Source organism: Halichoerus grypus, chromosome 5, assembly GCF_964656455.1.
Source record: "Halichoerus grypus chromosome 5, mHalGry1.hap1.1, whole genome shotgun sequence".
NCBI lineage: Eukaryota > Metazoa > Chordata > Mammalia > Carnivora > Phocidae > Halichoerus > Halichoerus grypus.
In genome coordinates, this window is record NC_135716.1 from 2,578,524 (window position 1) to 2,594,463 (window position 15,940).

A 15,940-nucleotide genomic window follows, 5' to 3' on the forward strand; every position below is an offset into this window, starting at 1 on the left:
AGCGCCTTTAACTCGCTACCGACGTGCATTTGCTCATTAAGCAGGATTTTTTTTATGGCAGCAACACTGCAAATAGCTCTTATTAAAATGCTCAAAACGCCATCTGGTCCTTAGCTGAGACTCCGAAGCGCCGCGGAGGTGGCCCAGCCTGCCTGGGGAGTTGGAGATTCCCAGCAGAGCAGCACGACCGGTTTCCCCACCCGGTCCCCCCTGGGGTCCTCTCTGCACCTCACTTCACTTCATCCCAGCACACTGATGAGGAGCCAGCAGCTGGGGCCGGGAGACGCTTGCCCGGATCAGCACAGCTATTGAGAGGAGAGACGGGGGCGTGAGGCTGCGTCTTTCTGGCCCGGAGGCCCAGGCTCTCTCCCGGGAGGATGGGGTTTGATGAGAGGCAAGGAGCCAGGGCAGCCTTGCCAATCAACGGAGTTGGGACGGAGGGCAGGGGGCTAAAGAAGCTGGACTGGCACAGTCTGGATGCTGGGACACCACGGCCTGGGGCCCGGCTCTGTGGATGGGGCAGGAATCCACTCTCTCATCAGGCCGTGGCCCTAGGGACCCATGGAAAGGGATTCGCAAATGGTCCTCCAGCATGGGAAGGGCTGCCTGGCCTCCTGAGCCACCTGAGGGCTAGGCCATGTCCCGCGGGCTGTGGCTGAGCCCCTGAAAGGGAGGTCTATGCTCCTGCCCAAACTGCTGGCTCTCTGGCTCCAGAACCAGAGATCTGATCCCAGAGGAGCAGGGATCCGGGCTAAACCCAGCCCGCACAGGCCCCGGGGATCGCCCGCATCTCGCCAGGCTTAGGCGTCTTCCATTGCTCCTCGTCCTGCTGCCTGTTCCTGCCCTGCTGGTTCCTCCAGGCCCCTCCACCCGCAGGGCAAGCTCCCTGTCTCAGGACAGACATGCAGACAGAGAGGACCCCCACTCTGCCCTCAGGTGGTTTGCAGGCCCAGGGCGGGTCAGGCGCTGGCTGGCTGGCCTGCCTCGGTGGCATGCAGGCTGCCCCCACCCAGCCACACCCACAGCACAGAGTGTGGCTGGGAACTGGCATCTGGGTCCTTCGGCCATCACGAGAGGAAGCCGGCACCCCCAGCCAGCCTCGGCCACAGCGGAAACCTGTCTGCCATCGCCCAGTGACGTGGGGGTGGAAGTCATCGTTGAGGGCAGGGGGTGGGGCTCCTACCCCAGCCTGAGGTTCTAGCGGGCAGCTCAGCTCACCAACACATGGGACCACAGAGCGTTTGCACACCAACTCAGCCCTGCCAGCAGCCGACGGCACCCGGCTGAGCAACAGTCGCTCAGACTGGCAACATCCCTGGGGAGTGAGCCCTGGGGGATCCCAACCTGGGGTGCAGGAGGGGCCAGGGAGGCTTCCTAGAGGAGGTGTGATCCGGAGACTGCCTGAGCCAGAGAGATGGAGAGGAGGGGGAGCAGGGAGGTGTTCGGGCTCCTGGGGGTGGGGGTGGGGAGGGGGGAGGAGCCAGACACTCCCCAGGGCCACCAGGGGAAGCAGGTCCAGGGAGGACGGCCACCACACTTCACCCGTGAGCCACAGGTGGGACTTGCAGAGCACACCCAGGAACACAGCTTGGAGGCAGGGAGGCTGAAGTCAGGGGAACGGGAGGCAGGAGGGGCCCCCCGCACACCGAGTGAGCTCCCCACACGCACTCACCCCTCGGCCTCTTCGGCACCCTCCTGTGGGCCTTGCAGACATAGCTGTCCCTGGGGAGGGAACACGTTTGGAGCCCCAGACAATCCCCCAAACCCGCTCAGCCTCAATTTCCTCATCAGTGTGATGGGCCTCAAATCACAGAGCTCAGAGAGTTGCTGCGACAGAGAGCAGCTGTGCGGGCGGAGCTTCCAGAACCGCACACAGAAAACATGGCGGGCGCAGAGGCCCACGGACACACACGCATGCACACACACGGATGCGTGTACACACGTGTGTGCTCACACAGACACGCCCATCCACACTAGCAAGCCCACATGCACACAGGTGCACGCGCAGACCCGAGCAAGTACTTGCACACAGCGCACCGGTTCTTCTCACGCCCCAGTCTCCACAGGTGTGGCCTCGGTCAGGATTAACAGACATCAGACACACACCCTGATTCTAAGAAAACAGGGACCCGATATTCCTGTTAATAAGCCCAACAACACATGCTCCAGTAAAAAGTCACAAGCAGACAGTCCTCTCCACCGTCCCTCTGATCCGTGCTCTCGGTCCTGGTCGGTGAGCCTGCCCCGCACCTGCCCCAGACTCGCTCCGCCCCCCACCTCCCAGCACGGACCTCCAGGGAAGCCTGGGGTGCACGCTCAGATCTGGGTCTGGGGCTTGGAAGGCATGGCTCCTCCCCTGCCCCGTCCCCAAGCAATAAGTGACAGTTTTTAGAAAGTGTCAATGTGTTCCCAGCTGTTGTTGCCAGAAAAAGGAAAAAAAGAAAAAACCTTCCTTGGTTTCAAGGAAACTCACAACAACTTCAGAAAAACGCGTGAACATGATGGATGTGCTCATTTCCCTGAAGATTCAGCCAAGGCCAGAGGCCCCGCGTTTGGCACATGTGGTTGGGGCCGCTGGAAGTGGGTCGGGCGGGGGGCCGGGGGCCTTGTCCGGGTCTGGCATGGCTCCTTCCCGGGCAACGCCGAGCTTCCTGAAAGGAGCCAGCCTTTATTCCCCTTTATTCCCAGGAATAACGGCTCTTGACATAAACGAGTCCCGCTAGCAATTAGCCGTGATTAATGCAGAGCCTCACCGCAGAGGCAGAGGAAGTTCGTAGTCCCCGGGAGGAGGTGGGCGACAATCGCATATTCATGGATCTGGAACAAATGTGCGTTTAAGGGGAGTGGGGGAGGCTCCCTGGGACTTCTTCCAGCCCCAGCTCTTGGCCTGGGAACGGGCTGAGACGCAGCGTGGCCATGACCGTGGACAGGACCGGGGTCAGGGGACTGAGGCCCACCCCGGCGACTCCCCACTGTCACTCCCAGCCACAGGGAGCCTTCGGGCCGAGACCTGGATGAGCCACGCCTGGGCTGAACCCGGACACACATCCGCCCCTTCGGCCACCATGACGGCTTGACCCCACCCCATGGGGAGACACCCCGTCACCCCACTTCACAGATGAGGACTCCAGAGCTCAGAGAGGTCAGGGAGCTTGGCCACCACACAGGGCCATCCTTGGGAGCACAACACTGGAGCCAGAAGCCTGCTGGGTCACTCTCCGCCCAGCCATTGTGGCATTCCTTGGTGGCCGAGAAGATGGGGATGATGGGGACCCACCTAGTCTGGGGCTGGGATGCTGCCGGGCACCCCCTATGCCCTGCCTTCACACCTGTCTCCTGGGGCCCACGTGAGCCCAGTGACACCTGAACTTCAGAACCCTGGAAGCCTCCTGGCCCCCGGCCTCCTAGGTGGAACCTAACCTGGCCTCTGCTGGAAGTCACCCCTCCCCCGCCCCCATCTGTCCCCGAGATTCCTGTCTACTCTCCCATGGTGGGGAAAGAAGGGCTGCTGGGGCCGTCAGCAACTCTTCTTACTGTAATTTCAGGTGCTCGGTAATTAAAGGGCCATAGTAGAACTCATCACCCCTAACTCAGCATTAGGGCATTAGGGCCTGAAATGGGCCTCAGCAGCTCCACCAGGGACAGTCCCCACTGCACAGAGAAGAACCAGGCTCCTGGACAAGTGTTAGGGGACCCACCAAGCCGAGGGGCTGCGCGTGCACCTCTCCCGGGCTGTGAGTGACTCAGCCACCATGAGACAAGACCTCCTTCTGTGCTGAGCCTGTGTCCCCCACATACCCCTTAGCCTGCAGGCCTTCAGCGGACTCCCATCTCGGTAGATGAAACTCCATCCCTCCCACTGCCCCAGCCCAAACTTGGGCGTCCCTGACTGCTTTCCTCCCCTGCTTCACGTCCAAACTTCAGGAAACCCTGCTGCCCACCCACGCGGCTCTGATCTCCAGCAAGTTTGCCTAGATTCTCCCAGCAGCTCAGCCTCCGCTCAGCCTGCCCCCAAACTTATTTCAACTCACAGCAGCCAAACAATCTTTCTAGACCTTCCAGACCTTTCTTCCCAACCTTTCCTTGTTGTCACTCCACACACCTAAGGGGTCTTTCAGACACATTTCCTGATTTGCCACCAGAAACATGATGCCTGCGTCTGTCTGGGTCCCATGTGCACACCTGGGCCGCACACATGAGTAAGTCTTCTTCATCCCCAAGAGCCAGACTAGCACCCTGCCCCCACAAGAAGGCATGTTTTAAGGCCCTTGTGTGATCTCTGCTCCCAGCCCCCACCCTGGGACAGGAAGAGCCGCGCAGGTGCCCCCAGGCCAGCCCCAGGCCTCGGGATGGTGGAGGAGCGGGTCACCATGGCAGAGGGACTCATGCTGGTAGTAAATGGCCCAGAAGTGACAGACCTCATGGTGCCCAGGACTCTGTGGCCAGCACTAGTCACATTGGTGAACAATGCGAGTGACCACCCAGAGCCGATCTGGCCGGCCCACGCCAACGCCCATGGCCTTGACCTTGGCGTTGAGCTCTTCATCCAGACGGCCGCCTACAGCCTCTGCCGGCCCAGCCTTCATTGTCATTCCAGGCCAGTGCCTTTTCCGAGGCCGAACAGGGGCATTATTTAAAAGGGGGAGGGACACAAGTGGGTCCTCACGGCAACTCAATTAATCCTCCATCGGAAATTCTAACACAATCAATTTGGGGAGCAGGCCGACATCATAACACAGTAATTAGGAACAACTTTCAACTCTCGGCTTCCTTTGAAGATTGTAATTGCAATTAATTAAACATCCTCGCTGCTCCTCAGAGTCTGTTCCAGAGGAAAGTGGAGCAGAGACGGGGGTGGGGGGGGGTTGCCCCGACCCCTGTTCTCAGCAGCCCAGGAATCTAACAGGGAATACAGAAGGGCGTGATGCCCCTGTCTCCCTGGGAAAGCCTGTGGAGATTGTGAGGGAGAGGACCCAGCCTTGGGGCTCTGAACCAATGCCCGGGGATCCTGACCTCTCCCCCCAGGCCCCACCTGCACCCAGAATGGAAGGTGGGCCCCAGGCTCTGCAGGACACACAGCCGCAGGCAGCCTCAGCCACAGGGGCAGCAGCAGGACCCTGGACAGCAGAGGGGCGGCCACCCTGGCTTAACACAAGGGGATGAGGGATGGACGGTGGGAGAGTGGACAGTCACGGTGGAAACACTGTCCTCTCCCTGGCAGGCTCTCACCATGGGCCAGGCAGGGCCCAGGGACCTGACCGACCAGACCCACATCCTCCCACAGCCCGGGAAGAGGCCCCACGACCCAAGGCCCCAGAAGGAGTGCTGGCCAAGGGCTGCCGAGTCAGGAGAGGATAGACAGTATTCCCACAAGGTCTGTGCTCCCCAAAGCCTGGCCGTGGCCGCTGCTGCCCCAGCAAGTACAGTGCCCAACATCACAGGGGTAGGCCCCTGACACCAGAGCCACACAGTCCGCCCGCACCACCCAGCCGGATTCTCAGGTGGCAGATCTTCCGGCAACTCAGTGGGAGGAAGGTGCGGTGAAGTGTTGCCACCTGGATCCAGGCATTTCCTTCCAATTTACAAAAATGATTCCAAGTGTCATTCTTATAATTCTAGCCCCAGTTCCTAAGACTCAAAAGCCAGCCAAATGAGGAAGACAATGAAGCCAGACATGAGAGGCACATTGCCCCCGAGGATCATGCCTAAGGAAAGCTAGGGCAATTGGGCACAAATGTGCTCCGAGCATCCCAGCAGCCAGAGCAAAAAGGGCAAAGTGAGGGCTCCATGGCGCCCCCTGTGGGATGGAGAGAGGCAGAAGAAGCTGAGTCCCACCAGCAACTGCCCACACTCTCACTGAAGGGACAGCGGGCAAGGTGTTGTCCTCATGTCCTCCCAACCCCCAATCCCCGAGCTTCTTCATGTAGGCAGTGTCTTTCCTCCCTGAACACTCAGCCCCAGCAGTGGAGCCAGCACCGAGCTGGTGCTCAAAAAACAAATTAGACTTTCAACCCTGCTTTACACTAAAGGGTAGAAGTTCATTTTTCTGACCATGCTTCTCCATGGGACCAACATATCTAACTGGAAGAGAAAATGTGTGGTTTGGCAGGAAATGTCAGCCCTGGGGCTAAATCCTAGTGCTCACATCTCCTGGCTAAGATGGACATGGTGGTCATTCCATTCTATCAGCCCCTCCATTCTACCCTACCCCAAGGCTCACAGTGCTCCAAGCCTTATTCTTACAATCCAATCAAGGGAACCCCACACCCTGGCTACGGGGATTGATTCAGGTAACACAGCCCTAAGCCACTTAATGCATGTTACTGACTGAATCAAATCTTGCATCCTGGATCAAACCTTACCTGAAACTCAGTTTATTTCTAGATCTTCCAGTTATATAAACCGTTTTTGAACCTTTTGTAGTTTAAGCCTGTTGGAGCCTGGCCATGGTTTTAACACGGAGTTCTAATAACACACGGGCAAGCCCCATCCCCTCTCTAGGTCTCCGTGTCCTCAACTGTCTGCCAACCCCCAAAAAAGTACAATGAGGATGAAATGTGGGTGTGATTGTGGAAGGCTTTGGAACTGAGAACCCCACACACCTGTGAAGAGGATGGCTCTTGGTCAGTCCCTGCAGCTCCCTTCCTGTGCACTGGGCCCTGGCCCCGCAGCCCCTGCCTCCAGCCCTTGGACAGCTGAAGCTCTGTTATCTCCCAGCCTTTGCCCACGCCCTCCCCTCTGCCTGGAGCACCCTCCCCCAGCAGGCATGTGACTGCCTCCTCCCATTCTTCCAATCTCAGTATAAATGCCACCTCCTCCAAGAAACCCTTCCTGACCATCCTGTGTGAAATATGCTCTGTCCCTACTCATTTTCTTCCTAGCACTTATTGCCATGTTTTACTTTTTAATTTTAATCATGTCAGTGTCTTTATTAGGTTACTCATCTGGGGTCTTTGTGCCCTAGGTCAATGCCTCTGAAACTAGTGGTGGTAAAGGACCAGCGTTTTCATTTCCAGTCTGTCCCTAATACTTTAATAAACTATATTAAAAATACATTTCTAGAAAATGTTTTACTCAAATACTAAACAGAAGCCCCAAATTTTTGTCATTACTCTCTGCAGTCATAAAATTACTCTGCCAACTTGTTTCAAGAGTTTTTAAATGGTGACTCCATCTCTGCCGTTTTGGGAGAGGTGCAAGCTCAGTCCCCACAGGGCAAGCAAAGCCGTCAGAGTAACAACCCCAGGAGGTAGTGATAAACCCCTGGCTTCCTTGCCCCTGGAGTGGGGCATGCATCAGCTCTGGGGGGGATCCCCAAAGGGCTTCCTTCCCTTCTCTGTCACTTCCCCGCTCCCCCACCTGTGTGTCACCTTGCAAACAAAGTGCACTCGAATCCATGTTTAGGGACCACTTCTGGGTGGACCTAAACAATTAATACACAACATAGGACGTGCAATACCTAATGTTATTACTGCTGTCGCCCTACTGTGAGCCAAATGCATACATATTATAAAGTAACTGTTGTGCATCTCAATAAAATGGAAAAGACAAAGTCCATGGGTGGAAGGAGCCTGGAGTCCTGCGGGGATCTAAGGGAACCACCAGTGAGAGAGGAGGAAGCTGGAGACCCCTCTTGCAGAGCCCAGAAACCTCCTTCTCTTCCAGAGGTGAGCACTTCCTGTCACTGGTTCTCCAGCAAGCCAAGCAAGGCTCTGGAAAAACCATTTCTGCCCACGACTGGGAAGCTATAAATAACTCCCGGATCAGAAGAAAGGAAAAAAGAACTCTGATTCCATCTGCACTGGAGTGAGAATGCACCCTCCCAGCGCGCCGGCCTCCCCTGCACACCTGGAGTCCAACCCCACCCCCCCAAGAAGAAACCTCAGCCTTTGGTCCCCAGGTTTGCGGAGGAAGCCGCCTGCCGGCCCACAGTAGACAGACCTGTCGCGGCGGAGGAGGCTGGCTCACCCGTGGTTGTTCCGGGCTCACAAGAGGCATTGGGGGACATAGTAGGAGGCACCCCTTCTCCCCAGAGCCAACAGGGAGGGCGGCAGGGGAGCAGCCGTTCTGGGGACTGCGCCATGTGGCCTTCCTGCCTCAGCGGCCCTGTCCCTGCCATGTCCTCTCCCCCATCCACCCTGCACTCTCCACTCCTCATATCCCTTTCTGCCCTGCACCTACTGCCCTTCCCTCTGCCTCTCCAGCTCCCCAGACCCAGAAGCCCCTGTGTCTTGGAAAAAGGAAAAACCACTGAACTGGAAGTTGGGTACACAGACAGTTCCCAGATGTTCCTTGGAGGAACCAGGACCTCGGTGTCCCGACCTGCGGGATGGGCGCGATACTCCCCACCACGGGGCTGGGGCTAGGATCCCAGAGTGTAGGCTCTGCGGGAGGACGCCAGGCCGCCGCCACCCCCATCCAGGGTCGGGTCCCTCGGACAGCCTGCCCCGGTTGCCATGCGGATTTCACTCGTCGCTCACCGTCCGCTGGAGACCCATGTGGATCCCCGGCAGCACCGGTGAACAGGCCTGGCCCCGGGCTCAGCCCCTTGTCCCGCCCCGCCGCCTGTCCGGGGGTGTCCAGCAAAGAGCCTGGGCGGGCGAAGCAGAGCAACTCTTTATTGGCCGCGTCGGGCGCGGGCTAGCCCAGCCTGGGGGCGCAGCCGGGGGTGGCGGCCTCGGGCCCCGCGGGCCCCGGGAAGGCGGCGCCGGAGCCGGGCCCGGGCGCCAGCAGCAGCAGGCCGGGCCGGGGCGCCCCCGCGCTGGCGTAGCTCAGGGCCAGGCGCTCCAGGCGCCGCTTGCGCACCGCCGCCTGGGCCGTGGCGTGAAGGGGCCGCAGCAGCGCGGGGGGCGGCGCGCCCGGGCCGCGCAGCAGGAAGTCGAAGCCCGCGCGGTCGTGCGGGTCATAGAAGAGCGGCCCGCGGGCGGGGTCGGGCCCTGGCGGCCAGGCGAACGGGAAGGGCAGCGTGAAGTCCTCGGTGAGCACGCGGATGGCGAAGTCGTCCTCCTTGCCCAGCGCGCGGTAGGCGCGCCCGATGCCGCGGAAGTGCGCCGCCCAGAGCTGCGCGTCCCCGCCGTAGATGTCCGGGAACGGGGGCTCCGGGGGCGGGGGCGCGGCGGGACCTGCCGGGCCCAGGGGGCCCCGGGAGTGACAGAGGGCAAGTGACCACGTGCGGGCTGTGCCGCTGGCGGGGGAGGGGCGGGGGGTAGCGAGGAGGGAGTGAGGGAGCCTGAGAACCTGCCTCGGGGGCTGGCCCTGGAAGGCAGAGGTGGGACCCCGGGGCTGACAGGGGAGGCGGGAGGCGAATTCCGGAGGGGACAGCGCCCACACACTAGGAGGGCAGAAAGGTGCCAAAGGCTGCCCACAAGAGTAGGCCACTCAGTACTGCTTGGGTGGAAAGTTCCAGACAGGGAGGAGCCTGGGGAGTTTTTCAGGGTCTCCTGAACAAGCTCTGGACCCTGGGCTCAGCTCACAGCAGCGGTTGGGGAAGGGGGTGATGTGGTCACTCTCGGTTGAAAATTGATCCTGGGCTGTGCAGAAAATGGACTATGGGAGCCCAGCCTGGAGGTCGGATCAGGGCCCAGTGAGGATGAGGTAAGGACACGGCCAGGAGAAGTACTTAGCTGGGAGGAGACCGAGAGGCCAGATGCCAGGCCTTGAGGATGGAGGTGGGGAAGAACCGGGGATGACAACAGGTTCCCAGCCTGGCATAGCGATCCTGGGACCCAGGGGGAGGAGCAAGCAGCCCCAGGGGATAGAGGAGTCAGGTTGGGCGGTGAATTGGTTCTGTGTCTGTTGGACACCCTCCCCTGGGGGCACATCAACTTTCCTGTGCCTCAGTTTCCCCCTCTAAAAATTGGGAACAATCAAGCCTGTTCAATGAGATGGCATTGAGGAACCTACTTTGTCACTGGAGAGTGATTTCCTAGCTCAGCCCCGTGGATGTAGCAGAGCCACCAATCCCCAGGTGGTAGAGGGGGTGGACGTGGCTCTGAGCAGGGCCGTGGACATGGCCAAAGGGGCCAGTTCAGGGAGCCTTTGTGCTCAGCACCATGGACAGCTCCAAGGTGGCCTTGGCAGGGGCCTCCCACCACTGGGCTGAAGGGTCCTGTCTCCACCCTGCAGTCTGCCTGCCCTGCAGGCTTCTTGGGGGAGCGGCTGGGTTTCAGTGCCAGTGGGTGGCGCAGGGCTGTGGGGTGTTGCCGTGAGTTGGGGATGAAAGAAAGCTGCATAGAAGAGAGGAGTTCTGGATGCCGCCCCCAGGAGAGGAGAGGGGAGGGCCCTGGCCACATGAGAGGAGTGCCACCTTCTGCCTTGCATTTGGTCAGGTGAGCTGATCGTTGTGGTGCAGACAGGTGAGGTGGTAAGGGCAGCAACAAGGGGACCATGAGGAAGCCAGGGCAGTAATTCGGGTGAGGGGCTGGTGGCGCGACCACAGCTGCGGTGGAAAGCGCTCAGATTGCAAATATGTCTTGAGGATGGAAGGACTGGATTTGTTGATGGAAAGGGTGGGGGAGGGGAGGGGAGAAAAGGGGAAGACGCTGGACCCTAGCAGCTGGAGGAAAGGAGGAGCGATGGGGTGGCTGAGAGAGGAGCAGAATGGGGTGGGGAGTCAAGAGTCTAATTTGGGGCAGGTAGAGGTGGCCTCTAGATGGGCCAGGGAAGAGGTGTAGAGGACAGCCAGCTTTGAGTCTGGAGTTGGGGCAAAGGCTCCAGGCTGGAGCTCTAGACACCTGGGAGATGGAGCTGAATGAGGCCGCTGGGCCAGAACATGAACAGAGAAGGGCCTGGGGCCCCCGCTATCAATAGACCAGGGAGAGGAGGAGGAATAGGCAGTGATGCGGGAGGAAACCAGGAGCGCGAGCAAGCCTAGCGTGGGGCTCTGGAGGCCAGGCGAGGAGGAGGGGTGCTGCTCAGCCCAGAGATGCTGATAAGTCCCATCAGACGAGGCCTCAGAGCTGACCCCCCGTCTGGCAAGCAGGAGGTTGTCGGTGACCTTGAGCAGACCTGCTTTAGTGAAGTGCGGGGAAGGAAGGGCAGGTTCCAGTGGGCTCTCGAGCGAGTGGGAGGGGAGACGGGGAAGCAGCAAGTATAACTAACCTTTGTGAGGAGTTTTGCTATAAATGGGGAGCAGAGAAACAGGACAGTAGCTGAAAGGGAAGTGGGGTCAAGAGACAGGGTACAACAGCATGCTTTTATGTTGCTGGAAAGATCTAGCAAGGAGAGAGGATGTCACGTTACTGGAGAGAGAGGGTGGGGGATGGCCCTGAGCAGGCAGGAATGTCGGCCTTGCTGGCCCTGCTCCTCCTCGTCTCCCTGGCTTGCTGAGAGCAGGGACTGGGTGGACAGAGCTGTGGGCACAGGCGGGCAGGTGCCTGTGGTGCTGGGGACCTGTGGGAGTCCTCCTCCGATGGCTTTAGTGTCTTCAAAGAGGGAGCAGGGCCAGCAGCAGAGTGGGGGGGGGCACTTGGAGCCAGAGAGACCACAGAGGGAGGGATGCAGTGGGATCCAACAAAGACTAAGGCCCCTCAGGCTCACAGTCAGGAATGTAAAGAGCATTAGCGGGTGAGTTTATCCCCAGCTCGGCTCAGCTGTATGGGTGCAGGCGGGGCGTGGGTGGGGAGCTGGGGGGTTGCCAGGCTGGTACAATAAAACACAGAGGGCCCAGGGAAAGAGGGTGTGTGTGTGCGGGTGTGATGATCATGGCAGAGCTGGGTGAGCAGAGAGGGAGGGAGGGAGCGAGGGAGGCAGGGCAGGTGGAAGGACGCAGAATGTGCTGGAAACAGTGGACTGTGACTCGCCCAGGAGGGCAGGAATCCTGCTCTGAGGGCCTGAGCTCGGGAGAGACTCTGGAGAATGGGGTCAAGGCCAGGCTGCAGTTCGGGTGCTGACAAGGCCAAGGGCATGACAAGGGCGAAAGTGGGGGTTGGGGAAAGGGGGACAAGATGCTCCAGAGGAGTCTGGAGAACTGAGGGGCCAGGGTGAGGGAAGAAATCAACAAAGCATAGCCACAGAGATGGAGAGAGCGTCAGGGCCAGAGTCCCAAATTCAAGGGGGTGGATGACTGCCCCTCTCCAGGAGGGGTAATGGGTGTGTACTTCTGAGGACCTGGGATCCAGCACTGGGGTTTTAAGGAGGCAGTGAGGGAGGGGGGCAGAGAATGATCTGGAAGGGGCCTAAGGAGTGAGGAGAACCCTTGGCCCACCTCCAGGCTCAGGGCTCCAAGGGCTGCAGGACCCCTGGGAGGGCTGCAGGGCAGTGGTCCTAGAGGAGAGCAGGAAGAAGGGAATGTTAGGGGGTGAGGTCAGTGCCCGCCCCCAGCCCTGACCTGCTGCGTGACCTTGGCAGAGCTCCCCCCCAGGAAGAGGGGGTGGGATGGCAGCTTCCTCTCCCACATTCTCAGGGCCCTAAATGCCAAGGACACCCCTTTCTCCTCCACCCCTCCCCCCACCATGTGACTTACTTGGAGTGGCTACAGGAGGAGGGGGCAGACCTGCTGGGCTGGGGTCCCCCGAAAGAGGGGAAGCCATGTCAGCAACCGGGGATCAGGCTTGTTTACCTGGCTGCCCAGGAGACCAGGGGAGGGGCCTTCTGGGGGGGAGAGAACCTTGCAATTAAAGGGACCCCACCTGGAAGTGGCCTGGGGCCGGGAGGGAGAAGGGTAAAGGGGGGTTGGCGGCCCCCTCCTCCCACACCCCTGCAGCTCACCTGGCCCTGCTCAGGAACCATCCGACCCCACCCTGGCACTCAGACACCTCTGGGCCCCTCCCCACTAACCCACCCAGGTTCAAGGCCCCCACGCCTCTTCTTCCCCGGTCGTTCAGCTCAGTCTCGTGTCCACAACTCCCATCGGGCACGCTCACAAGGCAACAGAGCCCAAAATCCATCCCACAGGCATCCCACCAGTATTCGGGGTCCGAGGGGCTGCGCATCAGCAGCCCCGTCTTCAGCAGCTCCAGTAGTCCCATGAAATGGGTCAAACCAGGCCCCTGGCCTCAGGGGACCTGATGCGTTCAGGTTCCCTCAAAGTGGACCAAGCCCAGTGGGGGAGCGGGGACAGGAGCCGTCAAAAGGAAGGTAGCCCATGACATGCGCGCGGTGGGTGCTGACCGCTGGGGGACAGCCTCGAAGTCACCCCAGCCTCCAGGGGTTCACCCTGGGGGGCGTTTTCCCCAGCACTGCGGCCTGCCAGGGGGCTCCAGTGTCTATCCTCGGGGAAGACGGGAAAGGGCTGGATGCCCAGCTCAGACTGTCCTGTGTGCACTGAAGGTCCCACGTGCCCAGGGCCATGCGTTACCACAACCCACTGTCTGCTGGAAGTGCACAGCGACTGGGGGCGAGAGGGCGTCTTCCGGAAGCCTGGCCCCTGCATCTCCACACCTCCTCTACAGCGCAAACTCACACTCATTCTTCAGGCCCTAGCTCACGCTGCCTCCTCCAGGAAGCCCTCTCCGCCTGTTCCGTACACCTCAGAGGTCCACAAGGCCCAGCTGTCCCTCCCACTGGAAGTCACGTGGGGGTTGTGCCTTCCTTGGTTAGAGACCTTGGGTTAAGCTAGACAGGCTCACTGCAGGCTGGGCAAACCACATTACCTCCCTGGGCCTCAGTTTCTCCATCCATAAAACAGGGCTGAAGCAGCCTACACACTTCAATGAAAAAATTAGTGTAAGGGGGGGTTGCCTTGGTGGCTGTCAGTTAAGCGTCCAAGTCTTGATTTTGGCTCAGGTCCTGATCTCAGGGTCCTGGGATGGACCCCTGTGTCGGGTTCCCTGTGCTCAGCAGGGAGTCTGCTTGAGTTTCTCTCTCCCTCCCTTCCCCCCCTCGCTCATGCTCTCTCACTCTCAGTAACTAAATACATAAATAAAATCTTTATTTAAAAAAAAATTAGTGTACCGTAGAGGAGGGATGATATAATGTGATGGAACTGGAAATGCGACAGGGTCACAAAGAACGGCCCCCATCCCTGCGGACTGGCTTCCTGACGACCTCGGGACAGGATCTTACGGTTGAAGAACCTCCAGTCCCTGAGCCGATGGGACAAAGGCTGGAACCCTCCCCCAGCTCTTCTCTGCAAGCCCTTGCGAGTGTGTTTGACACTCACTAGCATAGAGGACAGGCAGCACACGGAACAGAGAGTCCCCGTATTCCTGAAGCTGCAAGAGTAGGAGCCACACGCCCCGTGCACCCTCCAGTGTGGGCCCAGAGCACAGGTTCTCCCTCCCCCACGGTGTCTCAGGGCCGGGGCGCTCCACGGCATGAGCACCAGCCCCGACGAGTGTTCCCGGGGTCCGGCCTCCAGCCCAGACGTCCAGGCCCTGAGTGCCATGGTGGGGTCCCGAGAAGCAGTAACTCACGGCCCGATGGGCCCCCGCACGAGGCACAGTACCCCCCTCCCGCACAAGCCGCTTCCCACCCACCAGCGCCTCCTGAGTCCCTGGTCAAGCCAGGCCCGGGGCTGGACATGCAGGCTGAGAGCCCAGCCCTCACGGTCCTCGTGGGGCAAGAGCACAGCCAGCCATAGGCCCGAGAGTCAGCCACGGGCAAGTGGGTGCCTGTGTTTCACGTGACAGGGCCTGTTTTCCATCATCCCGTGCTCCAGCCGCATGGGCCACCGAACCCCAGCTCTCAGGGCAGGCAGCAGTGCTGGGGGGTGGCTCAGCCATCCACAGCATGGGAGAAAATAATGCCATTTCTGACATTCTACAGAGCACCGCTGGGCACCGCTGGGGACCAGGGCCCGCCACGCTGTGGCCGCTTGGCCAGCGTGTATTAGTCCGGGGAGCGGCGGTGACAAAGAGCCCCCGGCACGGCAGCTTCAGGAAGACGGAGCACCGGCCCTCCTGCAGTGTCTGTGACAGGCCTCCAGGCAGCTCGGCTCCACAGCCCCCACACCCCAGGGGTGCGGGCTCCCCCCAGCTGTGGTTCCGCCCCCTCACGTGTGTCCCCTGGTCGGAGGTCACGCCCCATGGCATCCCAGCCCGGAAGACGGGCCAGAGGCCGTCCTGGGCCAGCAGCTTCCTTGTAAGAACACGAGGAGAAACTGCACTTGGACACTCTAACTCCAGGGGCCAGTTGGGTCCCCAGGCCCTCTTGGCTGCAGGGGAGGCTGGGATATGTAGCCCACACCTGAGCCGTCAGGTGCCAGCATCTGGAGGGACAGCTTCCAGCTTGCCGCAAGAATGCAGACAGACCCAGGGGGTCTTAGCTCGGGCTCCCCCAAGCACTGTGTTAGTTCCCCAGGGCTACTGTGACAATCACCACCAAGAGTATCACGGGGACAGAATCAAGGGGTCCGCAGGGCCGCACTCCCTCCAAAGGCTCCAGGGAGAACCTGTTCCTCGCCTCTCCCGGCTTCTGGGGGATTGCTGGCATTCCTTGTTTGCGGCCACATCGCCCCACTCTCTGCCTCCGTGGTCACGTGGCCTCCTCTTCTCTCTGCGTATCAAAGCTCCCTCTGCCTCTCTCTCAGAAGGATCCATGTGATTGCATTGAGGGACCGCCCGGAAAATCTGGGATAATCTCCCCATCTGAAGCTCTCTGGCTTAATCCCAGCCCCAAAGTCCTGCCTTGCTGCACAGGATAGCAATTCCCTGCTCCGGGGATTCGAACATCGGCATCTTTGAGGGCTGTTACTCAGCCGCCCACCAGACCTTAAGGCAAATCATTTGAGGATAAGAGGTCACTTGAGAAGCCATCCCAGGGCACACTGTAGGGGATGGAAGGACGCTGATCCGGGCTGTTACCAGGCAAGTGGTTCTCCCCGGAGCCACCAAGACCCCATCCCACCAGCTGATGCCCTGGCACCTCATCCAGTGGCCTCAGAGCCCCCTCAAGGAAGACAGGCTGGCATTGAAACGCAGCAAGAGGAAATGGCCGGTGACACGGGTGGGGAAACAGTGTCCTCTGCTCCCCGGTCCCCACCTTCAGGAAGCTTGCAGTC

General features: G+C 60.1%; 1 protein-coding gene across 1 annotated transcript; it reads right to left on the bottom strand.

Annotated features, from left to right (window-relative positions):
• Positions 1-8,540: 8,540 nt before the first annotated feature.
• C5H8orf90 (chromosome 5 C8orf90 homolog) lies at positions 8,541-12,530 on the bottom strand. Its single transcript, XM_078071655.1, is given in 3 exon segments — positions 8,541-8,763; positions 8,765-9,122; positions 12,452-12,530. Coding segments are annotated over 3 exon segments (660 nt in total).
• Between the last annotated feature and the right edge of the window lie 3,410 nt (positions 12,531-15,940).